The following is a 13,833-nucleotide window of genomic DNA, read 5'->3' as shown; positions in this document are numbered from 1 at the left end:
ATAATTCAGTTTCCTAATGGAGAAAGTACTTGATGCACAAACATTATTTCCAAAGTTATCCACAGCCTGCGAATCCTTATTCAAGTTCATAGGTAGGTACTAGGCTGGCCCTAGGGCCTATATAAGCCTAGCCAAATGGTACCCTGTCTTTTGCCACCCAAGAAAATTATTTTCCAGCTATGACAGATTTACTCCAGGATGTCTGCTGGGGAGGGGTGCAGACAATACTGTCTGATCTTTTTGGGATGGGCTCAGCCACATCAAGTTCCTGACATGCTCTATTCCCTACAAATCTGATCATGAAACTGTTGGGTAGAATCAGGCAACTAATAAGTGAGGCAGAGCGAAAAGCCAACTATAATATTTCCTCCATGAAGGAAGTTTGGTTCACTAGACAAGAACTCCTCTGCTGCATCAATTCCAAGATTGCCCAAACTTGGAATCATCAGGAGAGAACTGGGGGATGTGTCCTCTTCATCCAAGGTCAGTTTCTAGGTTGAGGAACTTTGTAAGGGAGTACACATGCCTTCTCTTACATTTCTCCTTTCATGGAACATTAAGAGGTGACTCATCAGAGCATTCATGAGAAGGATTTCAATAGATGGCCCATTGGCTTTCTGTTTTTGCGTACACAGGGGATGAGGACATCAAACCAAAAGGTTCAAAATGAAGGGTTTCCTGGGAGCAAAATGAGGGACTTCCTGGAATGGAAATGATGTTGAAACAACAACCTAACCAGTTGCATTGACACTGCTTACTGTCCATTAATAGCAGAAGCTGAGCATACTGGCACTGAGATTGCAGGACCCCTACCTGATGTCGACACTCATGTTGTTGATGGTGAGACGGGGGGGGGCAGAGTCCTGGCAATGAAACTGAGGAAGGCTCTGATGCAAAAGCATGAATACAGAATGGCACAGAGGTCAATGCCAAGTTACTGATATTGACGTTACAGGGCTTAATGGACTCTTGTTCATGAAATGGTTGGCATCAAAGACACTGAAGCCAACGGAGACATCAACAGTGATGGGAGAAAACTCATCAGTGTTGAAGCCTGTGGTCATTAAGCCAACTCTCAAGAAGAAGCAGCAGTGGATGAGAACGATCCTTCTCTAGCTTTCCTTGGAAACAAAGAGGGCACAGAGGACATACAAGTCAGTTTGCACCTTGGCTAAGGCCTTCAACATCTTTATCCCAGTCAAAGTGAACAGAACGGCTTTTGAGAAACCTAGCTGACATAAATGGAGAAGGAAGGCCTCGATTCCATATATTGAGAAAGCTCCCACTTCAACAAGAACTACTCAGTCTTCTCCCTAGAGTTGGCTCTAGTACCTCTGAGACCTCAAACTAACATAGACCTCAGTGAAGGGATTGAGGACCTGCACTTTTACCCTGTACAGTGCTGGCTAGAGGTTCAGGCTACAAAGTAGTGGTAGTGGGACAGTTCCCTGTGGTATATTTGGTTGGAGACACATGGATGAAGTGAAATTCACTGGCAGAAACATATGATGTTCAAAAATTCACTGTGGGCATAAAAAAGCATGCAGTGCATACTTACAGCTTCAAGCTGCATGCTTTTCTATGCCCACAGTGCATCTGTGATCATCGTATGTCTCAGCCATGTGACCCCAGGCAAATGTCTTGCAGAGAAATGTATAACTGCCTAGCAGCCTGAATCCCCTGACTGGATTAGTATTTTTCTGTCATTTTGGGAGAAAGGGATAGCCTATCCTATTCCTTGGCATTCTTTCTTCTTCTAATCTTCTCTTTCCTCATGGCTTCTGTGGGGAAGAAGCCCTTTCAGGATAAGTCTATTCATCTTTCTTGAAGGGTTCATGATCCAAACTTTTTGCAGATGTCACAGGGTACCTTTAACTTTTTCATCCCACATGATACAAAAGTTGTGTATGCCAGATGAGGAGGATCTTATGACCACTATTAGAACATTTTTGAAAACCCTAGGACTTATCCCTTTTTTCTTTCTCCATACTGTGCCATTAGCACGGCAGTCAACACACAAACAACTGAAAACTAAGTTAACTCAGAAAACTGCCATAATCAAACTAAGAAACTTCTCAAAAGCTGACTACAACCTCCTAAGGGTGGGTATCAGTAGCTTAACACCCCCACCCCCCTCAGAGGATGCAAACAACTATGCTGAACAGTACGCCAATGCAGTATACAAGCACCTGTACAACTGTATGGACTCAGTCATACCCAACAGAACTAAAATTTGCTCCTCAAGGAAACACAAACCTGTTTGGTGGGCATCCTCTGTCAGCAGGCTTTACAACAAAAGGAAGAAAATGTTGTCCAAGGGTGAAAAGAAACAAATTCCAAATTGGAAAAACTCCCTCCTTAGCCTCAACAAGCAAATTAGATCACTATTGAAAACCTCCATGGCCAATTCTATCAATCAAAACTAGCCTCCATAACAAAGGGAAATCATAAAGTCTTCTTCAGTTACGTCAGGAACCTCCATGGCAAAGCCCATGTGTGTTCCAAATTAGTACTTAACAGTATCACTTACACTGATCCTGTTGACTTAGCCAACTTGCTAGCAGATAGGTTCAGTGCAAACTTTACCCCCTGCCCCCCCCCCCCAAAAGGCCCTGATACTTGTCCCACACCTCACATCTCCATAGATCAAGTGTTGCAGGCCCTATCCAAGGCAAAGAACACAACTTCTATGGGACCTGATAGTATCCCAGGATGTATTCTGCACCATCTCCAGCAAGAACTGGCTTCGCCATTGAGCACCCTATTCAACCACAGCCTAAGTACAGGCTTCATTCCAGCAGAATGGAGAACTGCCATTGTCATCCTCTTGCACAAAGGTGATGCCACTTCTGACCCTGGAAACTATCGCCCCATTAGCTTGACAAGTCTGATCTGTAAAGCCATGGAGCGTATTATTATGGATCTCATAAACAAGGACATAGGCAATCTCCAAGCACTTGACCCCACCCAGCTCGGATTCATCAAGGGCAGATCTTGCCTGCTGAACCTGGTTGACTTCTTTGAGACTGTCACCAAGGCCCTGGATGAGGGAAAGTCAGTACATACAGCTTACCTTGACTTGGCCAAGGCCTTTGACACAATCCCCCACTTGGGCATTATCGAAAAGCTCACACAACTTGGTGTAAATCCCTGTCTCATCAGGTTAGTGACCAACTGGCTCACTGACAGGACCCTCAAAGTCAAAATAGGAACCTCCACCTCCGATAGCAGACCTGTCACTAGTGGAGTTCCCCAGGGATCTGTCCTGAGACCCCTACTGTTTGTCATCTATTTCTCAGAGGTCCAAGCAAAGACAAAAGGCCTGTGGCTGACCAAGTTTGCAGACGACTGTAAGTTGGGTGCTGTCACTGACTCCCCAGATGATGTTAACATACTGCAAGAGGGTCTCACAGCAGCTAATGACTGGTGCCAAAGTCATGGCCTCAAGTTAAATGTAAAAAAATGTATCACCATATCATTTGGCAAAAATACAACCCCTGTTGTTAACCACATCAACGGCAACCCACTAAGCACACAACCTGTTGTATGAGACCTGAGCACTCAGGTTGATAATAACCTCACATTCGACCATTATGTAGTGGCAGTGGTCAGAAAAGCCTTTTACTTGGTTCATCTCATAAGTAAAATGATTACATCTAGAAAAAAGGAGATTATTACCTCTCTATACTCCTCCCTCATTAGACCAATAATTGAGGTATAACACCCCGTTTGGGATCTACCTCTCCAAACATCTGCACCAACTGGAAAGGCCACTGAAATACCTCACAAAGAGAATCCATGGCCTCCAACACCTGTCTGATGCAGACAGGCTCAAATCACTATCAGTCTACTTGGTATCATACAGATTTGCTCAGGGGTGATCTGTATCTCGTCTACAAGGCAATCTTGGACTCTGCCCTACTAGAGATGCTTCATATCCTAAGTCTAACTCCTCATGCACTACTTGCTCAAAAGGCCTGAATCTTATACATGACATCAACAAAGTCTGGTGAAGAGACAGGTTTGTCTCCCAGAGGTTGCCCAGTCTCTGGAATAGACTTCCCACACATGTCAAACAGAGCACCTCGCTGACCCTCTTCAAGTGCAACCTTGATGAGTGCATGGGAAACCACAAATTTGTCCCAGGAGTTCCACTTGTGTCCCTCAATGACAGGGGTGACAGGTGCTGACTGAGGTTTTGTTTTGGGGATAAACTCTTGGCTAGGTTTGTAAAGGCCCCAGGGACATTAGCCTAGTAACCTCCTATGATCCTATGAACTGTAAAGACTACAAGTAATAATGACAAAACAAAGTACCTCACTGAAAAGGACCTAAGTTGCTAAAAGATATGTGCTGCAAAGGAGGATGTAAACAATAGTAAAACTCCTGAAAAAAAATAAATAAAGTCGGGACAATGATACTAGAACTAGGGGGAAAAGCCCTACAAACAGTTTAAAAATAAAACAGAAAGGGTACATTTATCACCAAAAACTCAAAATTCAACAACGGTTAAGCTTGGAACTGCCTGAAATGCTCACGTTGGTTTGGCAAACAAAAGAAACACATTTCTTTGAAATGGTTATCAGAGGCTGTAGATGGTGGCCATACAGTGCACAGAGTATATCTTGATCTGGCCAAAGCCTTTGACACCATTCATTATGTTGGCGTCATACAACAGCTATATGCTTTAAGAACAGACAAATATGTGGTAAGATGGAAAATAAACTGAATGAAAGACAGAACCGAAACAGTGTGAGTTGTAGGTGCCTCATCAGAAAACTATGAAAGGGACTAGTAGTGTTCCTCAGGGCTTGGTGCTAGGACCTCTCCTTTTTCACATCTACTTCTCAGATTTTCAAGCAGACAGTTAAGACCTCTGGCTAACAAAGTTTGCAGATGACTGCAAATTGAGGGTTGTTGTTATATCATCCTATGACAGCCCAAATCCTCCAGAAAGAATTAAAAATGAGCTCAACCTAAATGCTATGAAGTGTAGTAACATCACTTTTGGTAAACAACAACCCCTCCACGCATAATACTATCTGGATAACACACCTCTCCATAACAAAAATGTAAACAGGGATCTAGGTACTTGGGTTGATAGCTCCCTATATTTTGACGATCATGTGACAGTGGTTGTCTGGAAAACCTTTTATTTAGCCTTATTAAATACCAAAGCGATATTATCAAGGTCTAATGAGGTAATCACTCCCTTATACTATGCACTGATTTGGCCAATTATTAAATGCAGCATTCCCTTTGGGATGTATCCCACTAAACAAAATCAGCTAAACAGAAACACATCAAAGGTTCCTAACAAAAATAATCACTGGTCTAAAATCCCTGACTTTTATCACTTTCAGTGTCTTACAGACTTTTCAGGGGAGATCTCGGTCTTGCTTACCACTCAATTAGAGACTTGATTGTCCTGGACCTCCTGTGTCTCTGCAAGTCCAGTTATTTCCACCAATACTTGTACCAGTGACATAAATCTTCACCAACAAAAAAAAAATGACACATACTGGAGGGACAGGTTTATAACCCAGTGCCGCTCAAACCTCTGGAATAAATTTCCTCTGCACATTAAGCAGTGCAACTCCCTGCCTTCCTTTAAACATAAACTAGATGACTGTATGCCTCATAGAGAAAGAAAGTATGACTTCAGGGGTGGTACTGCTAAGATGGGAATGGTCATGAGACTCAGTTGTCTTTGGCATACCTATGAATTCAACAAGATTTACACAACATACCTATACTATATAATACAACTGCCATCACTGATACTGGCCATAAAGAGTAAAGACTTTAAAAGTGAATATTCTCATACTGCAATTAAAGCTATAGTACACAGCTAGGACCCCCCATGAGGGATGCTGGTTAAGCATTGTAACTATGAAGTCATACCACCTAAGAGATGGAAGCCACATTTGCTTTTCAAAAAACAGAAATATATTACATTAACTTGTATCATTTTCCCCAATGTTTTGCAACCTCAGCGCTGGAATATTTAAATTTGGTAAGGGGGGCACATTCCTTAACATGGAGGATGGCAACGGTGCTTGTCTCCTGCATATACATTTCTTTCCTTAAAATTGGTACTAAATATTACACTTTCTTGTTTATTATGACGCATTTCAAAACTCTAGTTTACTTCATTTGGGTTGTAAGAGTTTGCATTAATGCAGTTCAGGGTTTCTGATTTGATGGTTCTTACTTCAGTTATACCATATAAAACCCTCCTTTATTCAGTTCTACAGACAGCCGGGTGGAGGCAATGAAAATTTAAGATCTAAAAAGGAGTTTTATGATGATCAAAAACTATAATGAAAGCCTGGAGCTGATGCCTACAGATTTCTATAATAACCATGTCTTAAATAAAACATTCTCATCATTTCTCTTCTAAACTTTGCTTCTTTTCTTAACTTACATGGGTTACTGCACATATCCATGCAACATTCATTAGAACTACCCTAGCTTTAGCTTCTAAGAAAATGTAACAAACTTCCTGAAATAAAACTTCCAAATCTAGGCAGTGGGTCATTGATAGTGGTCCAGTTTTAAATCTCTGTGCGGTATAACATACAATACCAAATCTCTGCATGGGTACAATACCTTAAGTTATTTCCATTTATTTTTCAAGACAGGAAGGGTCATGTGACACTGCTAGATTTCAAAGTGTCATAGAAATAACAATAAATAGAGGGCATGAATTTAGTCTCCTCACCTTTAGGAAGAACGGCATGAAAGATAGTTTGATTCCACGAGCTTCTGATGAGGCCTTTATGTCCTGTCGCAGCTGTACAAGCTGGGAGACATCAATCTCATCACAGTAGCCAAAGTGAGGTATCTTAAGAGCAGCAGACATTGTCTTAACCATTGCTTTCTGGAACCCTTTTGTGAAAACATAAGTATATGTATTAACTCAGGGCAATACTTAAGACAAACTACACAGCCAAGTCCATGACATGTCATTGTTTTAGACATTACAGCAAAGAACAAAAAAGCTCATGTGGAATGTTCAACAGCAAAAACTGCATTCACATGGAAACAACTTGAAAAATAGTGCCATTCTTACAATTATCAAAAACAACTGCTCTACAGCACTGTTATATTAATCACTGTTAATACAGCACTGTTATGTTAGTCACTGTTAATACACCAAATGGCAACATAAAAACAGAAAATTCAAAAGTATGCATTGTGTCCTGTTCACCATTGACTGTATAGGACACAGCTACAACAGTAGTTCTTTGAGAAAACATAAAAGGCCTTGATATTTGTACATGTGACTGGTGGACCATACAACTCAAAAGTTCAGTGGAGGGACTCCTTGCCAGAAAGGAGCTATCTATGAACACTGATTGTTCCTTAAATTACACACACAAGGTCTGAGCTATCACTGCAGTGAGCACTGAAGGAATGCCCTTCTAATGGCTATAGGCATACCTCTCAACCTGGAAACATCAAAAATCTGGACAAGGCCCATGAAAAATAGGTACAAATCTGTATGCTGATTAACATCTAATTTGCATGCATAATTACATAGCCCCACCCACTCCAACAGAATTGTGGGATACCAACTTTCAAACACAAACTGAAGAACAGAACCAAAATTTGGCACCAGAGTCCCCCCTGCAGCCATTCCAATGTCCTATTACCTGGTTATTTTGCCCCATTTACCATAAACACTAATGTATGCATACTGCTTTACTTCTACAATGATTATTTGGATTTTATTTTTACATTTTGCAGCCCAAAAATGCACAAATACTAACAGACATCTGCTAAATAAAGCAATACTGTCTCACAATGAAAACAGACTTGGCATTAAAACTTCTCTGCCCTTGAAACTCACATTCATTGAAACAGCACTGAAACCCACGACATCCAATGAAAATGCATATGGCCAGAGGTGAATAAAGACATACTCACCTTACAGTCATGCTTTGGCCCAGCAAACATAAATCCAACTAAGCATCAGCAAAATAAGTTGCACAATGGACTTTAATCTGTAAAGTAGAGTACAGCTTAGCCTTACACTCGTTGATTCCCCTTATTTAAGCAAACCCCTCATAATTTGCAAATTAAAGAGTACAGCTTACACTAGTAAATTCCCCTTCCCCTTACTTAACGGTCTTTGGCCCAGCAAATGAGATAACATTAACTGTCAGCATTTTTGGCTACTGAAACTCGTACCTCATGCGTACAATATTAATACTAGTAGTATCAAGATTTATTAAATCAGAACTGGGCACTTTTTAAAACAAAAATTCATCTCCTTGATCATTCTAAACTAAAGCAGATGTTACAGAAAGTCAGTATTCCTTCCAATGCAATTTATAATTTACATTGTTTTACGTTATAATGCTATAGTTACATAGAAAAACACATACAGTTACTTTCTTTTCCCATAACAGAACAAAAACACCAGACTCAGCTCTACTTCATTTTAAGGCAAAAAAAAAAACTTCCTAAAGTCAGTCAATAAAGGTGACATACTCATGGTCATCTACTACTTTTTAGCCATACGTTTTGCCACATCAATGCTGTTATTGCAGTTAATAATATTATTATTATTATTCTATTGAATTCTTCAATTTAAGACAATACAGCACTGAGCTTTTCATGATGATGCATGGGTACTGGGTTAGTGCAACGCATAAGTGGAAATTAAGTCTGTCACCACTCACCAAATGCTGTTCTGGTGTTTTGCTTTTTAATGTTCCTTCTCAAGAAAGGCAAACAGCAGAACATTAAGTGCTTAATTTAACACATGATTTGATTTTCCTACTCATCATTTGCCACAGCACAATAATTACCTTCACAGAACAGCACGACCTGCTGTAGCTAAATAAGTCCAACCTGACAGCTTAGATTGTCATTCGAAATTCCCATTCAGCAGCCGAATCCGGTCTCTTCAGTCTGCACAGTTCCACCAGTTATGAAGTCAGACAATAAATAAATCCCACCTCCTTGGTTTGGTATCTGGGACTGACTTCCATACTGCCTGATAAGGCTATATAGTTCTTTAATATTTATACAGATGTTTTAATGTACAGCATTGTATAGTGAGAATTGGCAGTCATAACACTCGTAAATCCTAACGGACTTTAATCTGCAAAGTACAGAGTACAGCTTAGCCTTACACTGGTAAATTCTCCTTCCCCTTAGTTAAGCAAACTAAATAATGCTCATAAATTTTTTGTTAGCTAAGCAAAGTAGATAACAAAAATAAGTTGAACAGCAGACTTCAATTTGCAAATTACACAGTAGAGCTTACACTCGTAAATTCTCCTTCCCCTTAGTTAAGCAAACTAGATAAATAACACTCAGTTAAGCAAACTAGATAACAAAAATAAGTTGCACAACAGACTCTGGCCCAAAAAACAAGGTAGCACTTGTAAATCCCACTAAGCATTAGCAAAATAAGTTGCACAACATACTTCAATTTCCAGAGTATAGAGTAAAGCTTACACTCATAAATTCCCCTTTACAGCAGTCAGCAGCAGATAAAAGTTTGATCGGACTTATTAGCAAAACAGCTTGCAGGCAGCAAGAGTACAGCTCTGACTTACACACACTTGTAAATTCCCCTTCCCTTCAGTTAAGCAAACGAAATAACGCTTATAAATTCTTTGTTAGCTAAGCAAACTAGATCACAAAAATAAGTTGCACAACGCACTTCAATTTGCAAAGTACAGAGTAGAATTTACACTCGTAAATTCCCTTTCCCCTTAGTTAAGCAAACTAGATAACAAAAATAAGTTGCATTGTCTTTACAGCAGTCAGCAGCAAATAATGAACGGCAACTGACTTATTAGCAAAACAACTTGCAGGCAGCAAGAGTACAGCTTAAACTTACACACACTCGTAAATTCCCCTTCCCTTCAGTTAAGCAAACTAAATAACGCTTATAAATTCTTTGTTAGCTAAGCAAACTAGATAACAATAAGTTGCACAACACACTTCAATTTGTAGAGTAGAGCTTAACATTTCTAATTTCCCCTTCCCCTTAGTTAAGCAAACTAGATAAATAACACTTGTAAATTCTTAGTTAAGCAAACTAGATAACAAAAATAAGTTGCATTGTCTTTACAGCAGTCAGCAGCAGATAAAAGTTTGAATGGACTTATTAGCAAAACAACTTGCAAGCGCCAGACAGCACAATTATTTCAGCAGGTAAAAATTTGAACGGACGCACACACACCTTTGTTGAACGGATGAAAGTTTGAATGATCAGTTCTGCAAAGAAGATAGAATACAGCACACACAGTTATACAGCAGTTGAACATACTTACTTACAGCAGATAAAACACCCCTTTGGCCCTGGACTTGCAGCACAACAGATAAGATACACGCAGACAGAATACAGCTTGCTGGAAGATGTGGGTGGACTCTGGAAAACTTCCGTCTGCCGCCATTGCTGTTAAGATTCCCTCCAAATAGTTTAAAATAAATCTGACCCAGTCCAACAGGCAGTAGCTGATGTCACCAAGCACGGCCCTGTAGGCTGGTGGTACGTGGTGACATCAGCCATAAATTTAAAGTGGCAATACAAAATAAATAAATAAAATAATCTTTAAAAAAATCATGAATTAAAGGAGCCACTCGGGAATTCGTGGCACCCCATTATTTTACCCTAAAAAACGAAATGCTGAGGAATTCGGTACAGTTGAGAGGTCTGGCTATAGGGTGCGTGTTATTATGCATCCCCAAAGGTTTTCATTTCATGTATTTGAGGCTGTATTGCTCAAACAATCTCACATGAAAACTGGGATTGCACTGTAAGAGAAAAGGCCAAAATTAACCTATACTCTTTTCTTTTGAGAAAGTGCAGTTCTGAAGTTGGTATAAGTAAGTGGCAGGGTACGAAAGTGGAGGAGTATTTACTTAATGGGTTTCTCACAATCACTGCACTACTGTGGCAGTGTGTACTTGAGCAGTTACCTTTCAGCCCACACATTTTACAAATGTCTGTCTCAAGCAAAAGAGATGGTAAAATGTCATCTATCTGAAAATCACCAGTACAGTCTTGCAAACAAAGATAATGAAGCAACAATGCAAAATGAATGGCATTGAATTTCAAACTTTAATGAAACGTATAATTTTCTCTTTTTTTTTTTTATGTTCACCTTTACAAATGAAAACTAAAGAAAAAATTAAATTGGTTTTCAAATCTAAGGGGTAGGAGGTTGCAGAGACATACAAACCAGCTTTAACAAGATGGAGAACAAACGAAAATTCACAACCTTTGCACTTATGTTGAGGAAACTTACAAGCAGCACCCCCACACAATCTTACTCAAGTAAAGTAACTTTAACCCTACCACAATTGTAATTCTAACCCTATACTTTGTGCAGAATGTGTGTATGTCTCTAAGAAGCTATCCAAGGGCTTGCACGCGTGTATAAATACTGAGCACGTGCAAGCCTGACTGCCATTTTGTAGTAAACTGTTGAGATGTAAGCATGTATCTGTGTAAGCTCTGTCTGATGTTTAGTTCATTTATAGTTACTGATGCTGATATCCATCCTGATGTGTTTCTACATAATAAAGCATCTTAAATGAACCACCCCACCTGCTTGTCTTTTAAGCGTAGAGAGACAAGCAATATGGTGTCAAGAAGCGGGATATCTAATGGCCAAAAAAAAAAACAAAACTCCAGTTTCTCTACTTTGACTTCGAGAGGCATTTGGCTGCAGCTGGATCGCCTCTACTGTGTAAATGATTCACAAAACAGGTCAGAAACGAACTTCTTATGCTAAACTTGCTCAAACTATTTCTTATTCGCAAAATATGAAATGAAGCATACAGAAAGCTCTAAACGATATTAAAATAAGTTGAAATGTTCGATATTTCTAGAAATATTTGAATTACTATGGAAAATGTTTGAAATTGAGTCCAAATTCCATAAAACGAACACAATTAATAAAATAAAGACAAAAGACCACATTTTTCGCAAAGAATGCATTTTCGTACATACTGAGGCTATCCGAGTTATCAGAAGTGTATAAAACGTTTGCATGTTTGTGCAGTGTTACAGTAAAGTTATTTCACAGAATACAGCCATTTCAGAGTATATTTCACAAAGTACAGTATTTCAAAGAATTTACTGTGCATTTGTGTTACTGTAAGCTGCAGAGAGGCAATTTGTTCGTACATAATTACAAGGGACATATTTTCATTTTGTTCGAGCATACTTTGTTGGCATGGCTGATGGATTTCATTTTCTGATAAAGATGACTGTACAAAGGCATTTATTCTGCTTAATTTAGTTGGGTCAGAAGCCACAGAAAGGGAATGTTCATTTGTGTACTCACCTGCTGTCTTTGCTGGAGAGGGGGAAAACTGTCATATTATTGTACAGGCTGAGTCAAGGGAGGACCCTGAGTGCTTAAAACATAAATTTAGGGAAATGTGTAATCCCCAGAACAACATTACAATGGAGAAGCACTTACTTTACACAAGGAATCAAAAAACAGGTGAAACTTTTGCTGCATATATAACCGAATTAAGAAGTAAAGCTAAAATGTGCAGATCTGGTGATTTAAAGGATGAGATGATAAAGGACAGACTTGTGTGTGGTATTAAAGATGATGCTGTGACAGTGATTTAACTCTGAATAAGGCCATTGAGATTTGTCAGATATATGAGCTCACATGAGTGTGCTTGCAAATGAGAAACGCATCTTTCCAGTAACTTCTAAGCCTCATGTTGATAGTATGCAGCAAGTGGTTAAAAGAAATGGGCCCAAGCACACGGCAGTTACTGCAGCCCCTGCCACACCCACAAGTAAACCCCAAAGCTTTCTAGCAAGTTCCAGAAATTGCATAGCCTCAGTGAAGCATAAGAGTAATTCAGCAAATTCAAAGCATGGGCCCCAACCAAATTTCATTGTCAACTTTCATATCTGTGGTAATAATCATGAATCTAAGAGAAAGAAATGCTTAGCTTTTGGTAAACAATGCCTCAAATGTAACAAATGGAATAATTTCAAAAGATTTTGCAAATCAAAGTGCACACACACTCACTAAAAGAGAACATTTCAAGAAAATAGTTGATCAGTTAGATAGCTATGACCCAGTGTCTCCTTTTTATATTGATGATGTGTCAGTGCTTAGTGACAGTCAATGCAGTTGATGGGCCAAGAATGAAGTATTTTGTACTGTTCGGATAAATGGTAAACCCACAGAGCTCAAAGCTGATACTGGATCAAAGTGTAATGTTGAACCATTTGTTAGAGTATGTGCTGGTGAAAGCCTTGATTTGACAAAGAGTGTGAAGCTTGTTGCATATCGTGGTGAAGAAATTCAAAACGAAGGCTCAGTAATGCTTTCATGTTACTCTGCGGGTTGATGCTACAACTTAATATTTTATGTGGTCAAGAGGCACGTTCAGTCATTATTAGGCCTTAGAGACTCTCTGAAAATGGGACTGCTTTCATTTCACAAGGAAGTTCACCATGTTAGCTTAAAAGACCACTACTTTAATTTTGCCCAGCATATTTTTTCTAACTACGCTAATAGTTTCGAAAACAAACTAGGGAAGCTTCCAGTTGTGTACTCCATGAAGTGAGATCCAGAAGTTAGTCCAGTTATCAAGCCAGCCAAAACAATTCCAATAGCTATGCAGACCACAGTCAAAGCCGAACTAGATAAAATGGTACAACAAGGTGTGATTTTGTCCAGTTAGTGAATTGACAGAGTGGGTATCTTCCATGATGGTAGCTCATAAGTAAAGCTCAGATGACATCAGAATATGTATTGACCCACGAGATTTGAACAAGGCACTACAAAGACCTCAACATCCAATGCACACAGTCAAGGATGTTGA

The 13,833-nt window shown here is 39.5% G+C and overlaps 1 protein-coding gene across 2 annotated transcripts in view; it reads right to left on the bottom strand.

Moving 5' to 3' along the window:
• DBT (dihydrolipoamide branched chain transacylase E2) overlaps positions 1-13,833 on the bottom strand; it is an 854,289-nt gene that overhangs the window by 230,827 nt on the left and 609,629 nt on the right. For both annotated transcript variants that reach the window (XM_044085776.1, XM_044085775.1), the window contains exon 7: positions 6,725-6,891. In XM_044085776.1, the coding sequence (XP_043941711.1) occupies positions 6,725-6,891 (167 nt within the window). The remainder of the gene's footprint in view (positions 1-6,724; positions 6,892-13,833) is intronic.

This window comes from Protopterus annectens, chromosome 10.part0 (genome assembly GCF_019279795.1).
Source record: "Protopterus annectens isolate FY-2018-M chromosome 10.part0, PAN1.0, whole genome shotgun sequence".
Taxonomy (NCBI): Eukaryota; Metazoa; Chordata; order Ceratodontiformes; family Protopteridae; genus Protopterus; species Protopterus annectens.
Note: the sequence above shows the minus strand (reverse complement) of the source record. Positions and strands in the feature narration are given on the sequence as shown.